General features: G+C 42.3%; 1 protein-coding gene and 1 pseudogene across 2 annotated transcripts in view; one reads left to right on the top strand and one right to left on the bottom strand.

Annotated features, from left to right (window-relative positions):
- The window catches only part of CAV1 (caveolin 1), a 36,712-nt gene extending 34,727 nt beyond the window's left edge, over positions 1-1,985 (bottom strand). Inside the window, exons 1-2 of one of the 2 annotated variants that reach the window (XM_052638537.1) lie at positions 1,906-1,985; positions 310-474 (exon numbers count right to left, since the gene is read on the bottom strand). In XM_052638537.1, coding sequence (XP_052494497.1) covers positions 310-474; positions 1,906-1,935 — 195 coding nt within the window. In that variant the 5' untranslated portion in view covers positions 1,936-1,985. Of the gene's footprint in view, positions 1-309; positions 475-607; positions 738-1,905 lie in introns of those variants that run through there. The other variant, XM_052638538.1, reaches the window with a different exon arrangement.
- A 12,536-nt stretch (positions 1,986-14,521) lies between these two features.
- On the top strand, positions 14,522-15,697 carry LOC128046274 (mitochondrial carrier homolog 2-like; annotated as a pseudogene).
- Positions 15,698-21,105: the final 5,408 nt, after the last annotated feature.

Here is a 21,105-nt window from a genome sequence, read left to right on the forward strand (position 1 = left end):
CCGCTCTCAAGGGGTGCGGGGCTGACTGTTACTGAGATCTGGAGGTTCATACGCCAGGAGAAGGGTGCAGTTATATGAACTCCTACAAAACTCAAGTTAGCTAAATTCCAGCTGAACTAACTGGCGGGAGCAGGTAGGGGAGATGTGACATTTCTGACGACCGCGGTTCCGCACATCAAGCCCCAGAAAATGGTGAGTGTGTGGCAAAGTCAGGGAAAGAAACACAGGCTACTAGCCAGACAGAGCTGTCGCGGCCCTGTCAGCGTCTCCTCGGGGCACATCCCTTCCTTGCTGGCCACCTCACCTTACCTTGACCACGTCGTCGTTGAGATGCTTGGGGTCGCGGTTGACCAGGTCTATCTCCTTGGTGTGCGCGTCGTACACTTGCTTCTCGTTCATCTCCTCTGCCATGGCCTTGTTGTTGGGCTTGTAGATGTTGCCCTGTTCCCGGATGGGAACAGTGTAGAGATGTCCCTGCAGAGGGCGGACGGCCCGGAGGGAGAGGGTGGCACCGGCGGTGGGAAGGAGATTTCCAAAAGAAAAATCCGCAATCAGAAAAGTTAGCCTTGGCAGCGAGGCAAACCTCGAGGCTCAAAATCGAACTAACCGATTTCGAAGCGGTGGCTCCGCGCACAGTAAACTCCTTGGCGCCGCAGGCTTTTTAAGAGGATCGGGGAGAGGACACCACACCCCTCGGTACCAGGCTGGGCGCTCCTGCCTCCCTCGCCCGCCACCGCCAGGGGTCAGGGCAAACCCCGCAGCGCGGTCCGCCCGGCCCCAGCCCGACTCACTCCCAACACGCTGAATCCCGCGGAGACCCACAGAGGGGAGGGGATCCGACTTCCGACTTTTATCCAGCCCCTCTCTCCGCCAGGCCACCCTCTCCCACCTCTTCACCTGCTCCAGTCCCTGGTCTCTATTTCCCTTTTCTCCACAATTCCTTCTAACTTCATCCTTAAGATCCACGATGAACCCCCACCCCGGATCCACGCAGTGTTCCCATTTTCGTTCCTTTCTGGCCAAGTATCCTTTGCACCTGCCCGCGTCCTCCACCCTCCCTCTGCCGTTTCTGTCCCTGAACAGTTCCCCTTACACCCCCCACCCCCCGATGCACACAAGCCAGCATCCCCTATCTTTGGATCGAGCTAAGTGTCAGACCCCCTATACTGTCTAGAAAGATATTCCACCTGCACAACTCCTCAGACCCACCCTTAGGTCACTCCCAGACCCCTGGCCGGTTGCTGAACGGCGGCGGCTGCGTTTGGGAAAACTAGGTTTCCACACCCAGGCAGAGCCTGAGCGCCGGGAGGTGGTAGGAAGGTGGGGGGTGGGGGGATGGTAGTTAGGAGGAGGGTGCTTTATTCAAGCACCCCTGCCAGGCGCCGAGATGCAGGAAGAGTTTTAGAGGCGGCCCAAGAGCTTCGGAAAGTGCAAACATGACGCGCGCCGCCTCCCCGGCCAGCTGGTTGAGGCGCCTGGTGGGGAGTCGTGGGGACTGTCCCCAAGACTGCAAGTGAATGAGTTCCCACCCTGCACTCTAGCTCTCCACTTTCCAGCAGACAGGGGCCGGACCATGGGGGTCTCTCAATAAGGCAGAACCCCTAAGCCATTCAGAAACGCGCCCTCAGTCCGACCAACCCAATTTCAGGACCCCGACGACCCCCTCTTTCCGCGACCTAGGCCCCTAGGCTCCCTTGGTCCCCTTCCTAATAGGAAAACATGAAGCATTCCTGCCTCCTCTTCACCTCCCGCCCAAGCCCATTCCTCAGCAATGCCAGAGTCCAGGAGTGCTCCAACGTCGAGAGAGGGCTGGGGCAAGCAAAGCAGTCAGAATATTTAGAGTGGGAGATAGCAGAAGCAGCTCTCTTCGCGCGCCGCGTTCCGGAGGCACCCACCCAGGCGTACCTCTGAGTCTACGTATTTGCCCCCCGACATTCTGGCTCGTGGCTGGTTGAAGGCTCTGGGTAGATTTCCCTGGGCTGTGATTTAAGGGAACTGAGGAAGGAAGATCTTGTATTGTACGGGAGAAAAAAAAAAAAAAAAAAAGGCGCTGAGGGTGAGGCGGCGGGATGGGGGGGAGGGGGCGGCGGTGGCTGAGAGGGAGCCTCCTGGCTCTCCGCCAAGGTTTTGTTCTGCTCGCGGTTGGCCGGGATGTGCGCTGAGCCGGGTCTAGGCACATCCCCAAGGTTATGGCAGCACAGGGCGGGGAGAGCCCGCAGGGAGTCAAGAGCAACGAGAAAGCGTTTCACTCGCGCTGGGCTCCTTGGGCAGATATTTTAAACCTGGGGCAACATTTTCTCAGCTATAAGCCACTGAGAGGCGTACTGGGGAGAGCTAATGTTTTCGCAGTGCATCATCCCAGCAGGGGTGGGGACGGGAGGAGGGAGACGAAGACCGTGCACGGAGATGCCCAGTATGGGCAACCGAGCTTCAGAAAGAATTCTGCCTTGTTTTAAGCCGTTTCTTCCCGTCGCCCAAGTTCCATCGCTGCCTAAGATACAACTATCAGGAAGGGATGAAAAGTGACCCAGAATCTTTAGGTGTATTTCATACCTAAACACAAGGAAGGAATCCGTGTGGGTGCGTGTGTGGTGTGCTTTTGGTGACACTGGTTTACATTTAGTCTGTGTGAATGGAAACTTGGAAAAACAGGCCTGCAGAATTTAACGTTTACCAACCACCACTGTGCTCTTGCCTGGAGAATCCCAGGGACGGGGAAGCCTGGTGGGCTGCAGTCTATGGGGTCGCACAGAGTCGGACACGACTGAAGCGACTTAGCAGTAGCAGCAGCAGCAGCAGCAGCAACTACTTCTGAAACGTCTCCCAAATGCTTTGAAATAAGAAATTAAAATGTTTAACTTTTCTATAATTTTATTTTCTGGAACAAAGGAAATCTGTGCCAACAGGTTATGCCATGTTTACAAAATACATAAAATATTTACAGTTGTACAAATATTTAATTGGAGTTTCAAGTTTTCCAGACATTTTTTAAAGTAGTTGACTGTGAGTTAAAGGAGGCTTGTTTTTTTTCTTTTTTTTTAGTAATTGATTAAAAATTTAAAAAAGTTTTTAGGAGTTAAAATATCTTATCTAAGAAACTTCCTAAATCGGGAGCTTCTCTCTTTACCTTATTATAAATCAGCACAAGATGAATTGAGCAATAATCAGTCATTTTACTTTAAGACAAGTTCACTTATTATTGTTAGGAAATTCACTCTCCAAAAATGGAAAGGACATTTTACATTATGTTCCACATGCTGTCAAAAGTCAGATTATGACTTGAAAAAGTTAGGACTATACCAGAAATGGCATAGGATACATGGCAGTCTAGAAAAGGGAATATGAGTACAAAAGGAGGAGAAGGAGAAATAGAGGATGGAACTCCTAGAGTTGATTATGGAGGTGGAGAGAAAACATAAACACATAAAGGGAATGACAAAGCACAGGCTTTTGTTATTGTTGATGGCAGAAAGGCAATATAATTTTTTAAGAAAAGATGAATTTCAACTATAAGGGAGGAGAAGTGTCACAGATGTTGGCATGACTAATTATGCTGACTAGTCATTATTACAATACTAAAGATCTTCCCAAAGTTGGGTTTTTAATTTTGGTTCTAAATGATTTAAACAGATTGCTGCTGCTGCTGCTGCTGCTAAGTCACTTCAGTTGTGTCCGACTCTGTGTGACCCCATAGATGGCAGCCCGCCAGGCTCCCCTGTCCCTGGGATTCTCCGGGCAAGAACATGTTAACAAACAAGATAGTCTAGCAAAGGGGAGGGGTGTGTCTGTGTCAGGATCAGTGTGTTGTGTAGTGCCTGTGTGTGTGTTTAGCCGCTCAGTTGTGCCCAACTCTTTGCAACCCCATAGGCTATAGCCCACCAGGCTCCTCTGTCCATGGGATTCTCCAGGTAAGAATATTGGAGTGGTTTGCCATGCCCTCCTCCAGGGGATCTTCCCAACCCAGGGATGGAACCTAGGTCTCTCACATCCATCTGAGCCACCAGGGAAGCACAAGAATACTGGAGTAGGTGGCCTATCCCTTCTCCAGGGGAACTTCCTGTCCCAGGAATTGAACAGAGGTCACCTGCATTGCAAGTGGATTCTTTACCAGCTGAGCTACCCAGAAAACCCTGTGTAGTGCCTAGTCTACCTCTAATAATTGCTGAAAGATTACCGTTCCTCTAATTCTTCCTATTACCAAGTCTAAGTTCATTCTGCTCCCTACACGGTAGGCCAATAAATCTGAGAAACTAGGGGTTAAGACAAGGAAGGGACTTTATTCAGGGAGCCGACTAACAGAGAAGATGGCAGGCTAGTGCCTCAAAATAACCATCTTGCCGGGGTCTGGATGCCAGGTTCTTTTACAGAGTCAGAGAAAAAGAAGTAAAGAGGAACTAAAATCAAAAGGCAGAAAAGAGACAGAGGCAGTGGGGAAGTAAAGTTCACGGGTCTTCAGTCTTGCAAAACAACTCCAGAGAATGGCCAGCCTTTGGAAGGGGTGTGTTAATCTCTTCTATTCACAAGTGGGCAGGGTCAGATTATCTATGAATTTAACAAAGGCACTTTAGTTTCAGGCAGAGGGGCAGCGTCCTTTGAAGCAAGCCATTATGTATGATTATAATAACAAAAGCAATGAAAAGCAAGTCAAACAGTTTCCAAAATGGAGTCAGAATTGGCTTCTTCTCTACAGCAGGGTCAGAACTGGCTTCTCTAAAACACTCCTTCATAAATGTTGGCTGCAAAGCAGTTGAGTTTTGTTCTATGGAAAAATGTAGAAGCTGTTTCCCATCTATTGTTACCCAGTCTTCAGCTGTGATGAGTAATCTTGACCGTGAAAAAAAGTCAACAGGAACAGGGAGACAGCATGTCCTGCATTCCAGTAAGGAATGGACTTTGTGGGGAGGCCTGAGTGAATGCTCTACTAGAACTTAAAGAAGGGAAAGCAGCCTTCCTGGGGATTCCACCCCAAAGTCAGCATAGCACATAGAATCATAATGATCAGTGAAATGTTGTCAAGGCCAAAATGAATTCCTAATGAGAGGAAAAACCACAAATTCTTCAATAACCTGCCCCAACAAGAAGCTGGCACCAAAGAGAAACAGATCATATTCTGGTTATAATAGCTGACTTAGATACTAGGCTGCATCCAACTTTATGAGATATAAAGAAAAGATGAAGTATGACATTGTTAGCAGAGTACAAGATTGAAATGAATAATCATGTTTAAAAATATTTTTTCTTTGTTACCTACACAGATAACTTCAGGCTTAGAAGCAGGTTAATGGCTTCTCTAAATTATTGACTAGGGGAAAAAAAATGGGTAAATGGAGACTCATTTGCCCCCTCCCACCTTTTTTTTTAATAAGAAGCTGTCTTAAAGGTCAGCTCATGCATTCAATGTTACTGTATAGAGAGCTAAAGGATAGATCATCAAACCAGCCATCTTTGAAATGGAAAAACTGAAGTTTAAAGACAAGAAAATGATCTTAAAGAGTTTTTTGGGGCAATGAAACATTTTAAAGTTGGTAAATAACTATGGTACCTGTTAACAGCTTATGGGGTATGGGATTCTTAAGTAGTGCAGTGAGGGCCTGCTCATGGCAAGACTGTGAAGTTCACTGCCTTTTATGTTCTCTCACCTCCTTCTCTTGGCCTCCTAAACCCCTTAGCTCAGCTTCCTCTTCCCATCCTTACCTGCCTGGGTCCTCTTCATATTCTCAGCTGGCTTCATCTGATTCCTACTCCAGGATTAGGAGTCTAAAGTTTGACCACTTATAGTGATAAGAAGGTTTGAAAATGCAGTCATCTTTCTAAGATTTCTTAACACACAGAAAGTTGAGACTGCCCAAATGTGCCTTTGTTGATGAATTAAAAAATAATATAGCTTGGATTATAATAAGGATTATCACTAGGTATGATATAAAAACAATTTAATAACCAGTATGCAGAGCCACCAAGGAGTCATTCCAGGCCTGGTCCCAGCTCTGGAGCTGTGCCTTAATGTCCTGCTGGCTAGCTGCTGTCTCACTAGGAGTTGGGGCCCTTGGGAGAAGGACAAGAGGGGAGGGAGTACATTTTAGAGCAGTGGCTATTTATACACAAGTACATAAATGCCAGTATTTTTACAGCCTGTATTTCCATTGAGTATTTACCCTGTTTTCACCACCACTACCTCTCATACCGTTCCCTGTTCACCCTCATACACCAGAGCCCATTGAGGCCTTCTTCCCTTACCTGCTGTAACTTCTTCTATACCTTTCATTTTAAACATGGAAAAAAATCACTTTCTAGAGAAGTTTTTGCTTCATTACCCAATCCCTTCCTGTTCCTGTGCTGATTTGAAGGCCTCACTGGAATCTTCCTGTTTGAGTCTTTTCATTTTGACTCTCTTAAATGATTTTTTTCTATTTATTTTCTTAAAAAAAAAAAAAGACAACTATTTCTACATCTTAAAAATCTGATCAAGATGGCCAAGAAAATATTCTTTTTATACTGTTTTTTTAAATTAGCTTTCCTTTCTTTATTTGTAAAATGAAAAATATAATTGGCATCTACCCAAGAGGGGTGCCATGAACATTCAATGAGGTGATGCACTTAAAAGCACTGAGGATATTGCCTAAATCATAACAGATGCTAGGGTTCAGGAGGCAAATTTCAGTCCATAGATTCAGGATTGGAATAAATATATTTTCTTTTGCAATATTTCTTTTGTAAAATAGTTCAACCCATCTAAGATCTACCAAATAGTATAATGAATACCTACCATCAGCTTGATGAAATAATTTTGTTTTGTCTGGTTTGATTCAGATTTTTAAAAGTAGAAAACATAGATTATTGAAGTCCTTTGTGAGATAAAACTTTTTCTTTTTTAAATAACTGAACTTAATTTCTTTTACAAACCCCCATTCCTTCAGGTGGCAGAAACTTCATCTCAATCAGTTCCTAGTTTCTTCCATTTTGTTAAGATTGTATTGCATATAAATTCCAGGGGATTATGGCCAAGGACTCTCAGGGTGGGTGTGTGGAGGAGAGTCTCTTCCTTAGTTTTACATCTTGGATCTGCTGATGGTACATCATTTTGTCAGTCCTCAGTCACTGGTTTGTTGGGGATGCTGCTACAATGTCCTTCATGCTCATTCAATATTACCCTTAGAGCTAAAGACACTTTTGATATTTCTTTCCTTTTCTTGGGGCTCTGTGCAAGTCTGATAAATCTGAGTGGGCAGGCCTGATACAGCATCATGGAGCCTCATATGGTGAATGTGGAGAACAGAATAAATGCCCTGCCACTGTGCAGGGGAACTACTGGGAAGGAAGTACTCAGAGGGCCCTACTCAAGCAGGTGGCACACGTACCTCTGCTTTTAGACCCTCCCTCATCTGGGTCAATGCTAGAGATGCATGTGTGTCAAAAATTACTTTGCTTATTTTCCTAACTTATTCTGCCTTGACCAGGAAATCTTGCTCGTATATCATTCAGCAGTTCTTTTTCATGCCCTAAATTCCCCCAAGACCAAGGCTTTTGGAATCAAGAGAAACCTTCTCTCTTCATCTCCGCTTTTCTGTTGTAATTATCTTTTCCTAGGTATGGTGGGTAGTGGAGTAGGGGAAGGCTCCGTGGGCATCCAGAAAAGAACAAATGTATCAAAAGTGTCATCATTCACTAGCTTTCCTCCTTCCCTTGGGATTTAGATGTGAGTAGTCAGGAGGTATAAATCCCTAGTTATAAGATAAGAGTAATAGAAATCTGATGTACACTGTGATAAATATAATTTATATTGCTATATGTTATATATGAAAATTGTTGAAAGAGTAAATCCTAAGAGCTCTCATCAGAAAGAAAAATTTTTCACCCCCCCCATTTCTTTAATTTTGTATCTATATTAAATGATCAATGTTTACTAAACTTTGGGATGGGCTTCCCTTGTAGCTCAGCTGGTAAAGACTATACCTAAAATTCGGGAGACCTGGGTTCATTCCCTGGGTTGGGAAGATCCTCTGGAGAAGGGAAAGGCGGACAATTCCATAGACTGTATAGTCCATGGGGTTGCAAAGAGTCCAGCACAACTGAGTGACTTTTACTTTCAAACTTTGGGATAATCATTTCACGATCTATATAAGTCAAATCATTATGCTATATACCTTAAATTTATATAGTGCTGTATATCAACTATATCTTAATGAAGCTGGAAGAAAAAATAATCCTGGAGAGATATTGTTAGTAACATCTAAGATTTATTTAGATCTGTCTAGTCAAAGCTATGGTTTTCCAGTAGTCATGTATGGATGAAAGAGTTGGACTATAAAGAAAGCTGAGCACTGAAGAATTGATGCTTTTGAACTGTGGTGTTAGAGAAGACTCTTGAGAGTCCCTTGGACTGCAAGGAGATCCAACCAGACCATCCTAAAGGAAATCAGTCCTGAATAGTCATTGGAAGGACTGATGCTAAAGTTGAAACTCCAATAGTTTGGCCACCTGATGGGAAGAACTAACTGACTCATTTGAAAAGACCCTGATGCTGGGAAAGAGTGAACATAGAAGGGGATGACAGAGGATGAGATCGTTGGATGATATCACCGACTCGATAGACATGACATTGAGCAAACTCCAAGAGTTGGTGATGAGCAGGGAAGCCTGGCATGCTGCAGTCCATGGGGTCACAAGGAGTCAAACACAACTGAGCCACTGAACTGAACTGAGAATCTATCTGGTCTTTTTGAATTATAGCAAATCCGTAAATTCCAAATATATAATTTATATAAAAGCTCAGTGGAAGAAAAACTATTTATTTTCACAGATTTATGGGTTGGTTTGGCTGGGTCCCAGCTGGTCTAGGTTCGGGTGGCTGGGGCACCTCTGCTTCCCACTACAGGTCTGTGCTGGCTCTGCTCTGTATGCCTCTCAGCCTCCTTGGACCAGCAAGTTAGTCAGGGCAGCTTCTTCTCTGGCTCAAGAAATAACAGAGGCACAAGAGTCTGATAAAATATGCAAGACTTCGAGAAGTCTAAACTTGGAGATGACATGCTGACGCTTCTATCCTGTTCTGTTGGCCATGGCAAGTCACCCAAAGTCAAGGGACTGGCAAATAAATCCCAAGATGAGGCCAGGGCAAGGGTGTGAATGCAACAAGTTGTGAGGAGCCCAAATCTACATCAACTGTGTGTTAGAGACTGGATTTTGGCTTTCAGTTTTTCAAGTCTTAATCGAATTTCTGAGATATACCTTCTCAGTTCAGTTCAGTTCAGTCACTCAGTCATGTTTGACTCCTTGCGACCCCATGGACGGCAGCATGCCAGGCTTCCCTGTCCATCACCAACTCCTGGAGCTTGCTCAAACTCACGTGCATCGAGTCGGTGATGCCATCCAACCATCTCATCCTCTGTCGTCCCCTTCTTCTCCTGCCTTCAATCTTTCCCAGCATCAGGGTCTTTTCCAATGAGTCAGCTCTTCACAGAAGGGGCGCAAAGTATTGGAGTTTCAGCTTCAACATCAGTCCTTCCAATGAACACCCAGGACTGATCTCCTTTAGGATGGACTGGTTGAATCTCCTTGCAGTCCAAGGGACTCTCAAGAGTCTTTTCTAACACCACAGTTCAAAAGCATCAATTCTATATACGCTTTGCTTCTTTTATTTCATTCTCAGAAAGCTTTATGTATTATTTTAAAAATCTATTACACCATTTGTAACAACAATAACAAAATCTTTTTTGGACTCAGAGGGAGAGGGAGAGGGTGGGATGATTTGGGAGAATGGCATTCTATCATGTATACTATCAGGTAAGAATTGAATCACCAGTCTATGTCTGACGCAGGATACAGCATGCTTGGGGCTGGTGCATGGGGATGACCCACAGAGATGTTATGGGGAGGGAAGTGGGAGGGGGGTTCATGTTTGGGAACACATGTAAGAATTAAAGATTTAAAATTAAAAAAAAATTAAATGAAGATTTTCTATGTGAAGATTCTTAAATATTGTTGACTGAAAAATATAGTCACAACCTGGAAGTAGAGTTATATTATTTGGTGGGAATGTTTAGGACTCCAAGCCCAGGAGACGGCATTTCAGTAGCTCTGAGAAAACTGCTCCAAGGAGGCAGGAGGGGAAGTCAGGTTATATACAAGTTTGCAGCAGAGGGAGCAGGCAGTCTGAACATCAAAGAGATCAGGTATCAAGTTAAGGAACTTAGCTTATGTATATGGGTAGATGAAAGGCTCTGGGCTCACTGAATTCATTCCTTTCATATACTCCTCAGCTATCTAGACCAATCCTTGTTCACCTTGCTTCTTGCATTCCCTCAGCAACTCAGCAGTCAGCATGGGGGGTTACAGTATCCCTGGATCGAAGTTTTGGGAACCGTCACTCACATTTGGAAGCCAGAAATTACTGATGGCTGTGACATTTCTTATTTATTAATATGGCCAGAGATATTTTCATTTCACAATATGATGCTTGACAGAGGGCCTCAGATTGAGGGGCCCAGCAGGTCACAAGGCACATTCTCTTGCCTTAAAGCAGAATATGATTTTCAAGGCAGCTAAGAGTCTACCTTACCTTCAAAAAATTAGACCATCTTATTGTCATCATCATTATTTTTCCTCTGGCCTTAGAACTCAATATGATGAAACATGATTTTTCTTTGAAAAAGCAGCAAAATTTTGTCTCTAAGAGTAGGTATTCAAAATTTAAAGGTTTGTTTTTTCTTTTATCAGTCAATTTTTCCTTGAATTTTTTCCCCATAAATTACATTAAAAGCAAAATCATACTACAATCTGATTTGTCAGCATATAGGTAAATTTAAACATTGAGAAAATACTGTCAGGAGAGTGTGTAATTTCCTTGGTTCTATCTTGCTGCAACAAAGATTTGAAACAGTGGACCAGTGTTACAGCTCAGTTACAGCTCAGACTTTTATTCAGAAAACAAGTTCAGTTCAGTTCAGTTCAGTTCAGTCGCTCAGTTGTGTCCCACTCTTTGCGACCCCATGGACTGCAGCATGCCAGGCCTCCCTGTCCATTACCAACTCCCGGAGTTTATTCAAATTCATGTCCATCGAGTCTGTGATGCCATCCAACTATCTCATCCTCTGTCATCCCTTTTTCCTCCTGCCTTCAATCTTTCCCAGCATCAGGGTCTTTTCAAATGAGTCAGTTAGTTCTTCCCGTCAGGTGGCCAAACTATTGGAGTTTCAACTTCAGCATCAGTCCTTCCAATGAATATTCAGGACTGATTTCCTTTAGGATGGTCTGGTTGGATCTCCTTGCAGTCCAAGGGACTCTCAAGAGTCTTCTCTAACACCACAGTTAAGCATCAATTCTTCAGCACTCAGCTTTCTTTATAGTCCAACTCTCACATCCATACATGACTACTGGGAAAACCGTAGCCTTGGATAGTACAACCGCGAGAAGTGAGGGCTGGCTGACCCCAAAGGAGAGGCCTCAATCTGTCTCAGCTTCCTCTTTTTATACGTTTTGTTTCCTCCCTGCTGAGCCTGCCCTATGCAAATTGGGCTAGCCAGGAAGTGGTGTGTTTGTTTCACCAAAGGTTGTCACTCCAGTCCTCAGATTTTCTTTTGTTCCATTTTCCCAGGCTTTTACCTTTCTTTGTCTTTTAGCCACCACCATTTTGGACTCCTTTTCCCTATTCTAACTACCTAACAATACTAAATGTAAGCAAACACAAATCACATTGAGTTCTCTTTTTTTTTTAATGCTTAAAATCCATTTAAAATGCTGGTTCAGCTCATCATTTCATCATGATGCCATATAAGGAATCAAACTGACTGCTATGAAATTGAGGGATCTACCTACCTTGACTGTTTAATAATTGGATTATAATAGCCCTACTAAAATCATCCTTCTAGCTTTCATTAAAGAGAGGAAAATCTTAGTGCAAACACTGACATAATTAAGGAACAATATGGTTAGAAAGTGTGAGAAGAAATGTAAAAAGTACTTGGCTCATTTTTTTTTCATCTAGGTAGATTTATATCAATATAAAATTAATGATAATAGCAATCCTAGCTAATCCAAGATTGGGATTGTTTAATAGCAGGCTTAAGCATAGCAATTTTTCAGAAAAATTTTGGTCAAGGTGTGAGCCAGATTACTATATTGTATCTAGTTGAGAGAAGTAGAATATTTAGATATGTGGACAATGACTACATTTCCTCCTATTCAAGTGAAACAAAATTCTGATCACCCTTTAGAAAGATGGAAACTCCATAAATCTTATTTAGTGTGTGACCAACTCTTAGGAAATCTAATAAGACAACAAAATGTAATATAGTATGATTTAATATAATGTCATATATACCTGAGATATTTGGCATTTCATAGTATACTAGTATGCTTATACTATATATGGTATACTTAAACAGCATATGAGAGTATTTTATTTTAACAAATAATTTAATTTTTTATTTAGGTTATAATGAAATGATAAAGAATAAAATGATAGTAGTGCCTAAATATTACCATTAATTTATAAGGAGATATACACAGTAGACCTTCTGTTTTTTTCTTAAGTTAATGTAAATATTTGGGAGGAGTCCTTTACAAAAGCCCTTTGTTTTGTAACCAATCCATCTGGCTTAGTCAGAGCTCCATTATTTAACAAAGGAAACTCTCTTTCCTTTTGGCCCTTTCCCTAGTAAATAAACTATTTACCAGGAGTTGCTTTTACCTGGGGGAAATTTATGTCTACAGCCACTCCCTGTGAGGCAATGATGCTTAATCCTAAAATATTTCACTCTTAAAAAGTGCATATCAGTTCATATCAACCATTTATTAAGTGGTCTGGTCTTCATAGAGAACTTCCTTTTACTTACATATTGAGGTTTTTTTCTTTTTCTTTTTTTTAAACCAATTCCAGAGAAAATTTGGGACTGTAACATCAGCTTTTGTACATACTGGGGATAGGTTTAATTCTGCACTGCTGACTTTTCTGTCGATTAATTTACCTTACTTCAGAGAGAATGTGAATGTGTTTTGAAGCTGGTATTGTTACTGAGTGCGAGCTCGCTCTCCTTGCCACAGGACAGGCCAATGAATCTGAGAGATGAGGTGTTGAGGCAAGGAGGAGACTTTAATTGGGGAGCTGGCAGACCAAGAAGATGGCAGGCTAGCGCCTCAAAATAACCATCTTGTAGGAGTCTGGATGCCAGATTCTTTTGTAGAGTTAGAGGAAAATCAATGAGGAACTAAAGTCAAAATGTAGAATAGAGGGGGAGAGGCAGTGGGAAAGTAAAGTGCAAGGGTCTTCAGTCTTGCAAAACATCTCCAAAGCAATGGTCAGCCTTTGGAAAGGGTGTGTTAACCCCTTCTATTTGCAGGTGGGTAGGGACAAATTATAAGTGCCAGAAGGCACTGGCGACCCACTCCAGTACTCTTGCCTGGAAAATCCCATGGACAGAGGAGCCTGGTAGGCTGCAGTCCAGGGGGTCGCTAAGAGTTGGACATGACTGAGCGACTTCACTTTCACTTTCCACTTTCATGAATTGGAGAAGGAAATGGCAACCCACTCCAGTGTTCTTGCCTGGAGAATCCTAGGGATGGGGGAGCCTGGTGGGCTGCCGTCTATGGGGTCTCACAGAGTCAGACACGACTGATGCGACTTAGTAGCAGCAGGGACAAATTATTTATCTGAGCTGAACAAAGGCACTTTCGCTTATAGAGGGGCAGGGTCCTCTGAGGCAAGCTATTAAGTATGATTATAATCAAGTCCCTTGTGACTCAGCAGGTAAAGAATCCCCTGCAATGTGGGAGACCTGGGTTTGATTCCTGGGTTGGGAAGATCCCCTGGAGAAGGGAAAGGCTACCCATTCCAGTATTCTGGCCTGGAGAATGTTTTTTCCAGGGCTTCCCTGATAGCTCAGTTGGTAAAGAATCCCCCTGCAATGCAGAAGACCCCAGTTTGATTCCTGGGTCGGGAAGATCCACTGGAGAAGGGATAAGTTACCCACTCCAGTATTCTTGGTCTTTCCTTGTGGCTCAGCTGGTAAAGAATCTGCCTGCAGTGCGAGAGACCTGGGTTCAATCCCTGGGTTGGGAAGATCCTCTGGAGAAGGGAAAGGCTACCTACTCCAGTATTCTGGCCTGGAGAATTCCAAAGGGGTCACAAAGAGTTGGACATGACTGAGTGATTTTCATAATAACAAAAGCAATGAAAAACAAATCAAACATTTTCCAACATGGAGTCAGAATTGGCTTCCTCCCTGCAATAGTATGGGGGGTTATAGGTATGGGACAGACTGTAGAATCTTTTCAGAGGGCCAAATAATCTCTCTTTCAATTATTCTTTCCTCTGACTGAGAGCTACTTTATTTTCACCTCTCTCCATGTCTTACTCAAGTTAGTGACTAGGATCTTGCTACCTAGAAGGACCTGCAGTATCCAGGTACAAATCTGAATCTCAGGTCCAATTTCCAGATTTACTGAGACAGAATCTGCTTTTTAACAAGATATCCAGGTATTCATGTGCACATTAAACTTTGAAAAGCAGTAATCTAGGGGAAACTTGAAAATGCTGATTTTCTCAATGTGTTTTAAAAGGCAGAAGTTGGGCAGCGAGATACACATTGGTGAGTATGTGGGTGTGTATGAGATTGGGCCAGTGAAGCTGGTGGCCTTCACACGTGATATCAGGGGGGCTCTGTTGCTCGGCGGCTGTCTGTCTGTCAGCGGGTGCCATATTGTTGGACTTAGCCAGTCACGTGCTAATCGGTTCCGATTTCACCGTTCTGTTCCAGCTGCTTATGTATATGAAGCTGCTCAACGAGGTGGGATATGAGCCTCTAACTCCAACAGTAGGGCAAATATTTTGGGGCAGCAAGTGTGTCAGCTTCCTGGTCTGTTTTGTTATGCTCAGCACATTGTGAACATCTATGAGTAGCGTAGGTTGTTCACAGGCTTAACTCCAAGACTGTTCAGAAATCCTTGGAACTGTGGTCCATGATAAAGTTATACAGAATTACCAGAAGTGTAACAAGGTTGAGGAGTCAGGATCTGGAAACACAGAGAAAGAAGTTTCATCTTCCTTTGCCAGAGTTATCAAGGAGACAACTTGAGAGAGTGCGTTGTGCTCTTTGCTCTCATCACACATCCCTTTCACATGATCACTCTGAGATCTATGGTACAATTCACTGGGAGAGAATCCAGGTATTATGGGTTTTGTGACTCCATAGTAATTGTCTACCAGGAAGAGGGCATCCTAGGATTTTTGCAGATCTTGGTCCTCACCTCCTAGGTGACATCATATCTTTGTGGCTCCGTACTCACTGGTCTACTCATAATTGTCTACCAGGAAGAGGGCATCCTAGGATTTTTGCAGATCTCGTTCCTCACCTTCTAGGTGACATCATCTCTTTGTGGCTCTGTACTCACTGGTCTACTAACCAGTGTCCATGCGTTGGACAGTGGAGTTTCCACCATGAATGAAATGAAGAGTTGGTTCCTAGTTGTCACATGATTTTTTGCCAGTATATTTACATATTCCTTTATGCTTGTCTCTAGTCTTATGACTGTCAACAGCTGTGGACTTGCTCATGGATGCCGTCCTTACCCCCTAATATATACTTCTTATTTATATGGCTGGTGCATGCTGCAAAAAAGGGGATATATTAGCCAAGAAATAACGTGTCTTTTCCAGAAGTTTCCCTTTGGGAAGACTTATTGTTGTGATCCAAGAATGGTAATTTGAAGATGTGGGGCAAGGACAGTGACATTTCTATAGTCCCAGATGCACAGAAATATGGGAGAGAGTGTTGATTTCTATAAAGTGTGGCATATTTTTTAATAATCAGTCAATCTTGAGAAAATGAATAAAAATGGCAGACATTATGGCAGCAAATAAACTAAGAAGCCAAAAAAAAATAAGTCCTCTCCTGAATAAGAACCATGAATGAAGAAAAACCTTCAAAAATACGTACATAGAAGAGCCCGTACATCATAATGGAAAGAGCAATAGAAAGGCATCCTGGATGACTTAACAGGGAATCCCAACTCTGAAAAGGAAGTGACATACTGTTAGAGAAATATTTGTAAGCAAATTGAAGGAAACATCATTTAAGGGGGAACCCAACAGGCTACATTTGCCAAGTTGCTTGCAGGGAACTGGCAGTTCTTTCCATTTCTATAAACTGAAATCTTGGAATGTGAAATCAAGAATTACAAACAGCCAAGCTGAGGTTTTTTGTTGTTGTTGGTTGATTTTATTTTATTTTTTTTTCTGCTTGTTTGTTTATGGTTTTTGCTACTAAAAGAATTGAACTGTTTTAAGTTCTCCCATTTTGTGCTAAGTTGCTTAGTCGTGTCCGACTCTTTGTGACTCTATGGACTGTAGCTCACCAGGCTCCCCTGTCCATGGGATTATCCAGGCAGAATATTGGAGTGGGTTGCCATGCACTCCTCCTGGGGGTCTTCCCAATCCAGGGATCAAACCTGTGTCTCTTATCAAATCTTGCATTGGCAGATGGGTTCTTTACCGCTAGCACCACCTGGGAAGCCGAAGTTCTCCCATTAGCTTGACCCAAGAGGTATTGACTGTGACAAGAGGTGAGGCAAACCAATCTTTAACTTTACAAGAAGGCAGAGCAGTTTCTTAGGGAAGGCTTCAAGGTAGCCCAAACCCATCCTGCACTAGAAGTGTGTCATGCTGGACCAACTTCATAGAAGATTTTAACACTGGGAGGACTTTCCCTGTCCGATTCTGAATATTTCTTCAACTCTAAGAATCATGAAATTATGGAAATCTTTATGTGAATCCCTAGTTCATCATGCATGATAGAGACTGCCTGCATCTCATCTGTCTCATCATTCCCTAAGTTCTTTCAGGAAAAATATTTTAAGATCTTCTTTTTGCCATTTCCCCTTGTTGAATATATTTAGGATCACAATTCTTTTTGTGTGGGTCTACTCCAATGAAATTATCACTTAGGATGACTTCACTTAGACTTTCTCTCAGAAAAAAGATAGTTTAATAAAGGAATTTTTGTACAATATTTCTCATCTTTTAGGTGGCTCTTTAATCACCTTTAGACTTAATAATGCCAACAACTCTGTCTCTTTTCCAGGGGTGTGTTTTCAAATTTATGATCATCATAGGATCTTCCTCTTGTCTAAATAAAATATATGTAAATAATTTGGTTAATTTCTCACTTGTTTTTTCTACATGATGAAAAAAGTTTTTTGGTGTTTTATTTCCAATGTTTTGATCATGGCCCTCCCTCACCTCTTCTGTCCTCTTCATGGCCGCTTCATGCAGAGGATCCCATGAAATTGATCAACTATGCTAGATGCTCTGAGGTGATTTTAATTTAGTTTATATTACCAACCCCTAAATAATGTGTGCTATTCCTGTGACTGCCTCAACAAGGTCATATCTAAACTGGAGAGGAAGGCTTGCTTGTATCTTATGCTTCTTTTTCTTATATATTCCAGTGACTTTTATGTATTCCATGATGTTTCATTTTCCATATTGCTGCCTATTTTGATATTGACTTTGTGAGGAAATATGTGTGTAATCTTAATCAGTGATTAAGTTCACTGAACTCCATTGTCAGATTCTCTTGGTTTAAATTTTGACTTCCGTGTGATCTAGGGAAAACTGTTCAACTTAAGTGCGTCAGTTTTCTCATCTGAAAAATGATAATAGACTCATATTATAGAGTTATTGTGCAAATTAAATAAATGCCCATGAATGAATACTCAGTCACTTCCATGAAATTCTCCAAGCAAGAATACTGGAGGAGATTGCCATGCTCTCTCCCAGGGGATCTTTCTGACCCAGGGACTGAACCCACATCTCTTCCATCTCCTGCGTTGGCAGGGGGATTCATTACCATTGAGCCATCTGAGAGAGTGTAAGTCGCTCAGTTGTGTCCAACTCTGTGATCCCATGGACTGTAGTCTGCAAGCCACTGGGAAGCCCCAAATAACTTCCAGCAGGTAATAAATGCTCAACAAATGAAACTATTATTTGTACCAGAAATCAGACTTCTCTCACTGTTGTAATGTACGAAGGATTCCAACCAGTTTCCTTCTCCGTAAAAGAAACATGCTATCCTTGCCACCTGCCTCCCTGGGAAATGGTGTTTATCCCTGCAGCTTTCCGAATGTCTCCTTGTTTCACTGTCCCAGTTAGCTGAGCCAGCCCTTGGCTGGAACTTATATGCGATTCAGTTAGACACAGGTCCTGCCTCCTGCCCTTTTCTCCCCTTTTGTTACTGGCAGGTGCTTGATGACAAGTTACTCAGAGGCAGGGAGAGAAAAGAATGCTCCAAAGATGACCTATGGCTCCTATCTCTTCCTGGTCCATTTATGTCTGGGAGAAATATTTGCCCTTGGTTACGTGCTCTTTCCCACTATGAGTCATGTCTCTTCCTTTCTCTCTTCATTCTCCACCCCTACCTTTTCCTATAATGGCAAAACAACTTCTCCAGCTGTGCAGCCAAGCCAAACGACAAACACGTCCAAGTGCAGGCGGATAGGTGTCTGTCCTATTTTTGGATAAATGTTGAAGTGGTGTCCTCTGATTTCTCTGACTGCTGCCTGGTCTTTGCCACAGATACACGGCAACAGTCAAAAGCACAGAGAAGTGAGGTGGAAGCAAGACAGATGGTCACAAGTTGTAGTACAGTTTTCATTTTAACTTTTGCCATTGTCTTTAGGGCACAGGGTTCTAGGAGAGCCCTCATGCCCCCTACAGGGCCCTTTTCATTTAAGAAGTAACTTTCCTTTATGGTCTTAGCTGACTTCAGCTTCCACTCAGTTCAGTTTTCTTTGACCCAATTCCATTGACTAGGGGTTTGAACAGAGGTTTCCAGAAACAAATCTGTGAAGGGTGAAGATTGTGTCATTGGAACCTCCTGTTTTCCCTTCTCTGTCTTGATTTTCTCTTCGGTGGCGTGTCTTTTAATCAGTGTTGGATGCTCTCAAGTGTCACCCCATTCAAGGCCCTCCTGCTCAGGTCCCTTACATAGTTTTCAGCATTCTTTTTTTCAGATCATCCATTCACATTGAAGTAATGGATGTCTACTAATAGACTGAAATGTTACCTCACACACAGCTACCTTTCGTTTAAACAAATATCACAGTGTAAAGTTCAGAGGTAGCAGTTCAGATATAGTTTGAAGAAAGAAGCTGAAGAGCAGGTACAAAAATGATTTAAAAATACAACAGGGTGCATTCTTTTGCTCATTTGGCTATTTGGGGGTTAACAGGGAGGAGAAATTGGGAAGATTAGATATGGAAGCCCAGACTATTTTTATTCCTAAGAAGTATAACCTGAATATTTAGCATATCCTTATCCTTTGCTCCATCCTGCTTCAAATCCTTCTCTTGTCCTCTCTGTATACATATATACCTTGAATGAAGGAAATACACCAAATTCTGATATATGATAAGTTGCAGTAGTAGTCTAAATTTTTCATCACAGCACTACCTATTTTTTATCTTAAAGTAATATGTAACCATGTAAAAATTCTTTAAACTCTTGTTATCTTAAGTAAACATTCAAAAATGATAAGATTGCAAGCTACAGAAACCAAGCTATTATTTATGTGATTTCTCCACTATGCTATTTAATTTGTCCTGGATTCAAATGAGACAGTGTACGAGACTGTGTTTTCTAAAATGTAAAATTCTATAAAAATAATATTTTAGTATTATAGATTTCAAAATGGGAAATAGGGTAGTAAAAGAATTAGCAACTTTCTAAAATGCCAAAGAGAATGGTTCCTAACCAGTTTCTATGTATTAATACTAGCATTTCCTACCCCAGAAGATGTGAAAATAAATTTCAGAAAAGAGAATTGAGAGTAGATAGGCATGACCCTGAAGGATGAAATATACTTGATGCACTTTACACATATTTTAATTTTTCTAACTTAATAACTTATAAGTGAGAAAAATGGTGAGAAGGAACATCTTATTAGGATCAGTACTTTTCAAACTCCTCACTCAAATGAAGAACATTATAATGTCAAAATATGATTTTCACTCCAGCTCAGCAGTCATCCCAAATTTTCTTCAATTATATTTTCATGTAGCCATTCATTCAGAAAATATTGATTGAGCTTGTTAAGTACTTGGCACCATTTTAGAATCCTGGAAAACAATAATGAAGTCACATTTTGGTTCTCAAAGACCTAACCAGCAGTCTAATGGGGTTAGTTAGCAGGCATAGTTTTACCATATGGAAAGTGATAATAGGGGTTCTTACAAGATTTTGTATGAAAACATAGAAGAGGCATTAATGTGGAGTTTTGGAAACAGGAGGGCTTAGCACAGGCCGAGGGGAAGAGTGAGGCTGTCATAGAGACAGGAGAGGGCGGGCACTTCAGTGAATGCTTCAGAAGAGAGTTGCTGAAGACCATGTGTGGATAGTGAAGGCCTTGTGAACACTGCTGAAGAGTTTGGATTTTATTATAAGGGCAATGACATGTAATTGGTAATTTACACAGGGGAGGAGCATGAAGTCTTGATGAGATCACTTTTTTGAAGGGGAACATGGATTGGAAAAGATCATATTGAAACTGGGAGTGAGAGCAGTTAGGAGGCTATAGCAACTAGACACGCCAAAGAAGATAGCAATGATCATGGTGGTGTAGCAGTTATTTTAGGGAAAAAAAAAAATCTACAAATAAAATAAATTGTAATTAATTTAAAACATAGGGTAACATTTTATTCGGCGGGAAACTTCACAATGATGGAGACAGAATTGTTATAAATCTAGGAATCCCTGTCATGAAAAACAAAGTCTCAGTCAACTTAAGAAAGTGAAAGTGAAGTCGCTCAGTCGAGTCCGACTCTTTGTGACCCCGTGGACTGTAGCCCACCAGGCTTCTCTGTCCATGGGATTCTCCAGGCAAGAATACTAGAGTGGGTTGCCATTTCCTTCTCCAGGGGATCTTCCTGACCCAGGGACCAAACCCAGGTCTCCCGCATTAGAGGCAGACGCTTTAACCTCTGAGTCACCAGGGAAGCCCTCAGTCAACTTAACTGTGCATTAATTCCTGTATTTATAGCATGCCAGTCCTTTGTTAGAAAATTCATGATTTTAAAAATCAATTTTAAAAAATGCCTGGACTGAACAGCAAGATTGCATAT

This window comes from Budorcas taxicolor, chromosome 4 (genome assembly GCF_023091745.1).
Source record: "Budorcas taxicolor isolate Tak-1 chromosome 4, Takin1.1, whole genome shotgun sequence".
In the NCBI taxonomy this organism is placed as follows: domain Eukaryota; kingdom Metazoa; phylum Chordata; class Mammalia; order Artiodactyla; family Bovidae; genus Budorcas; species Budorcas taxicolor.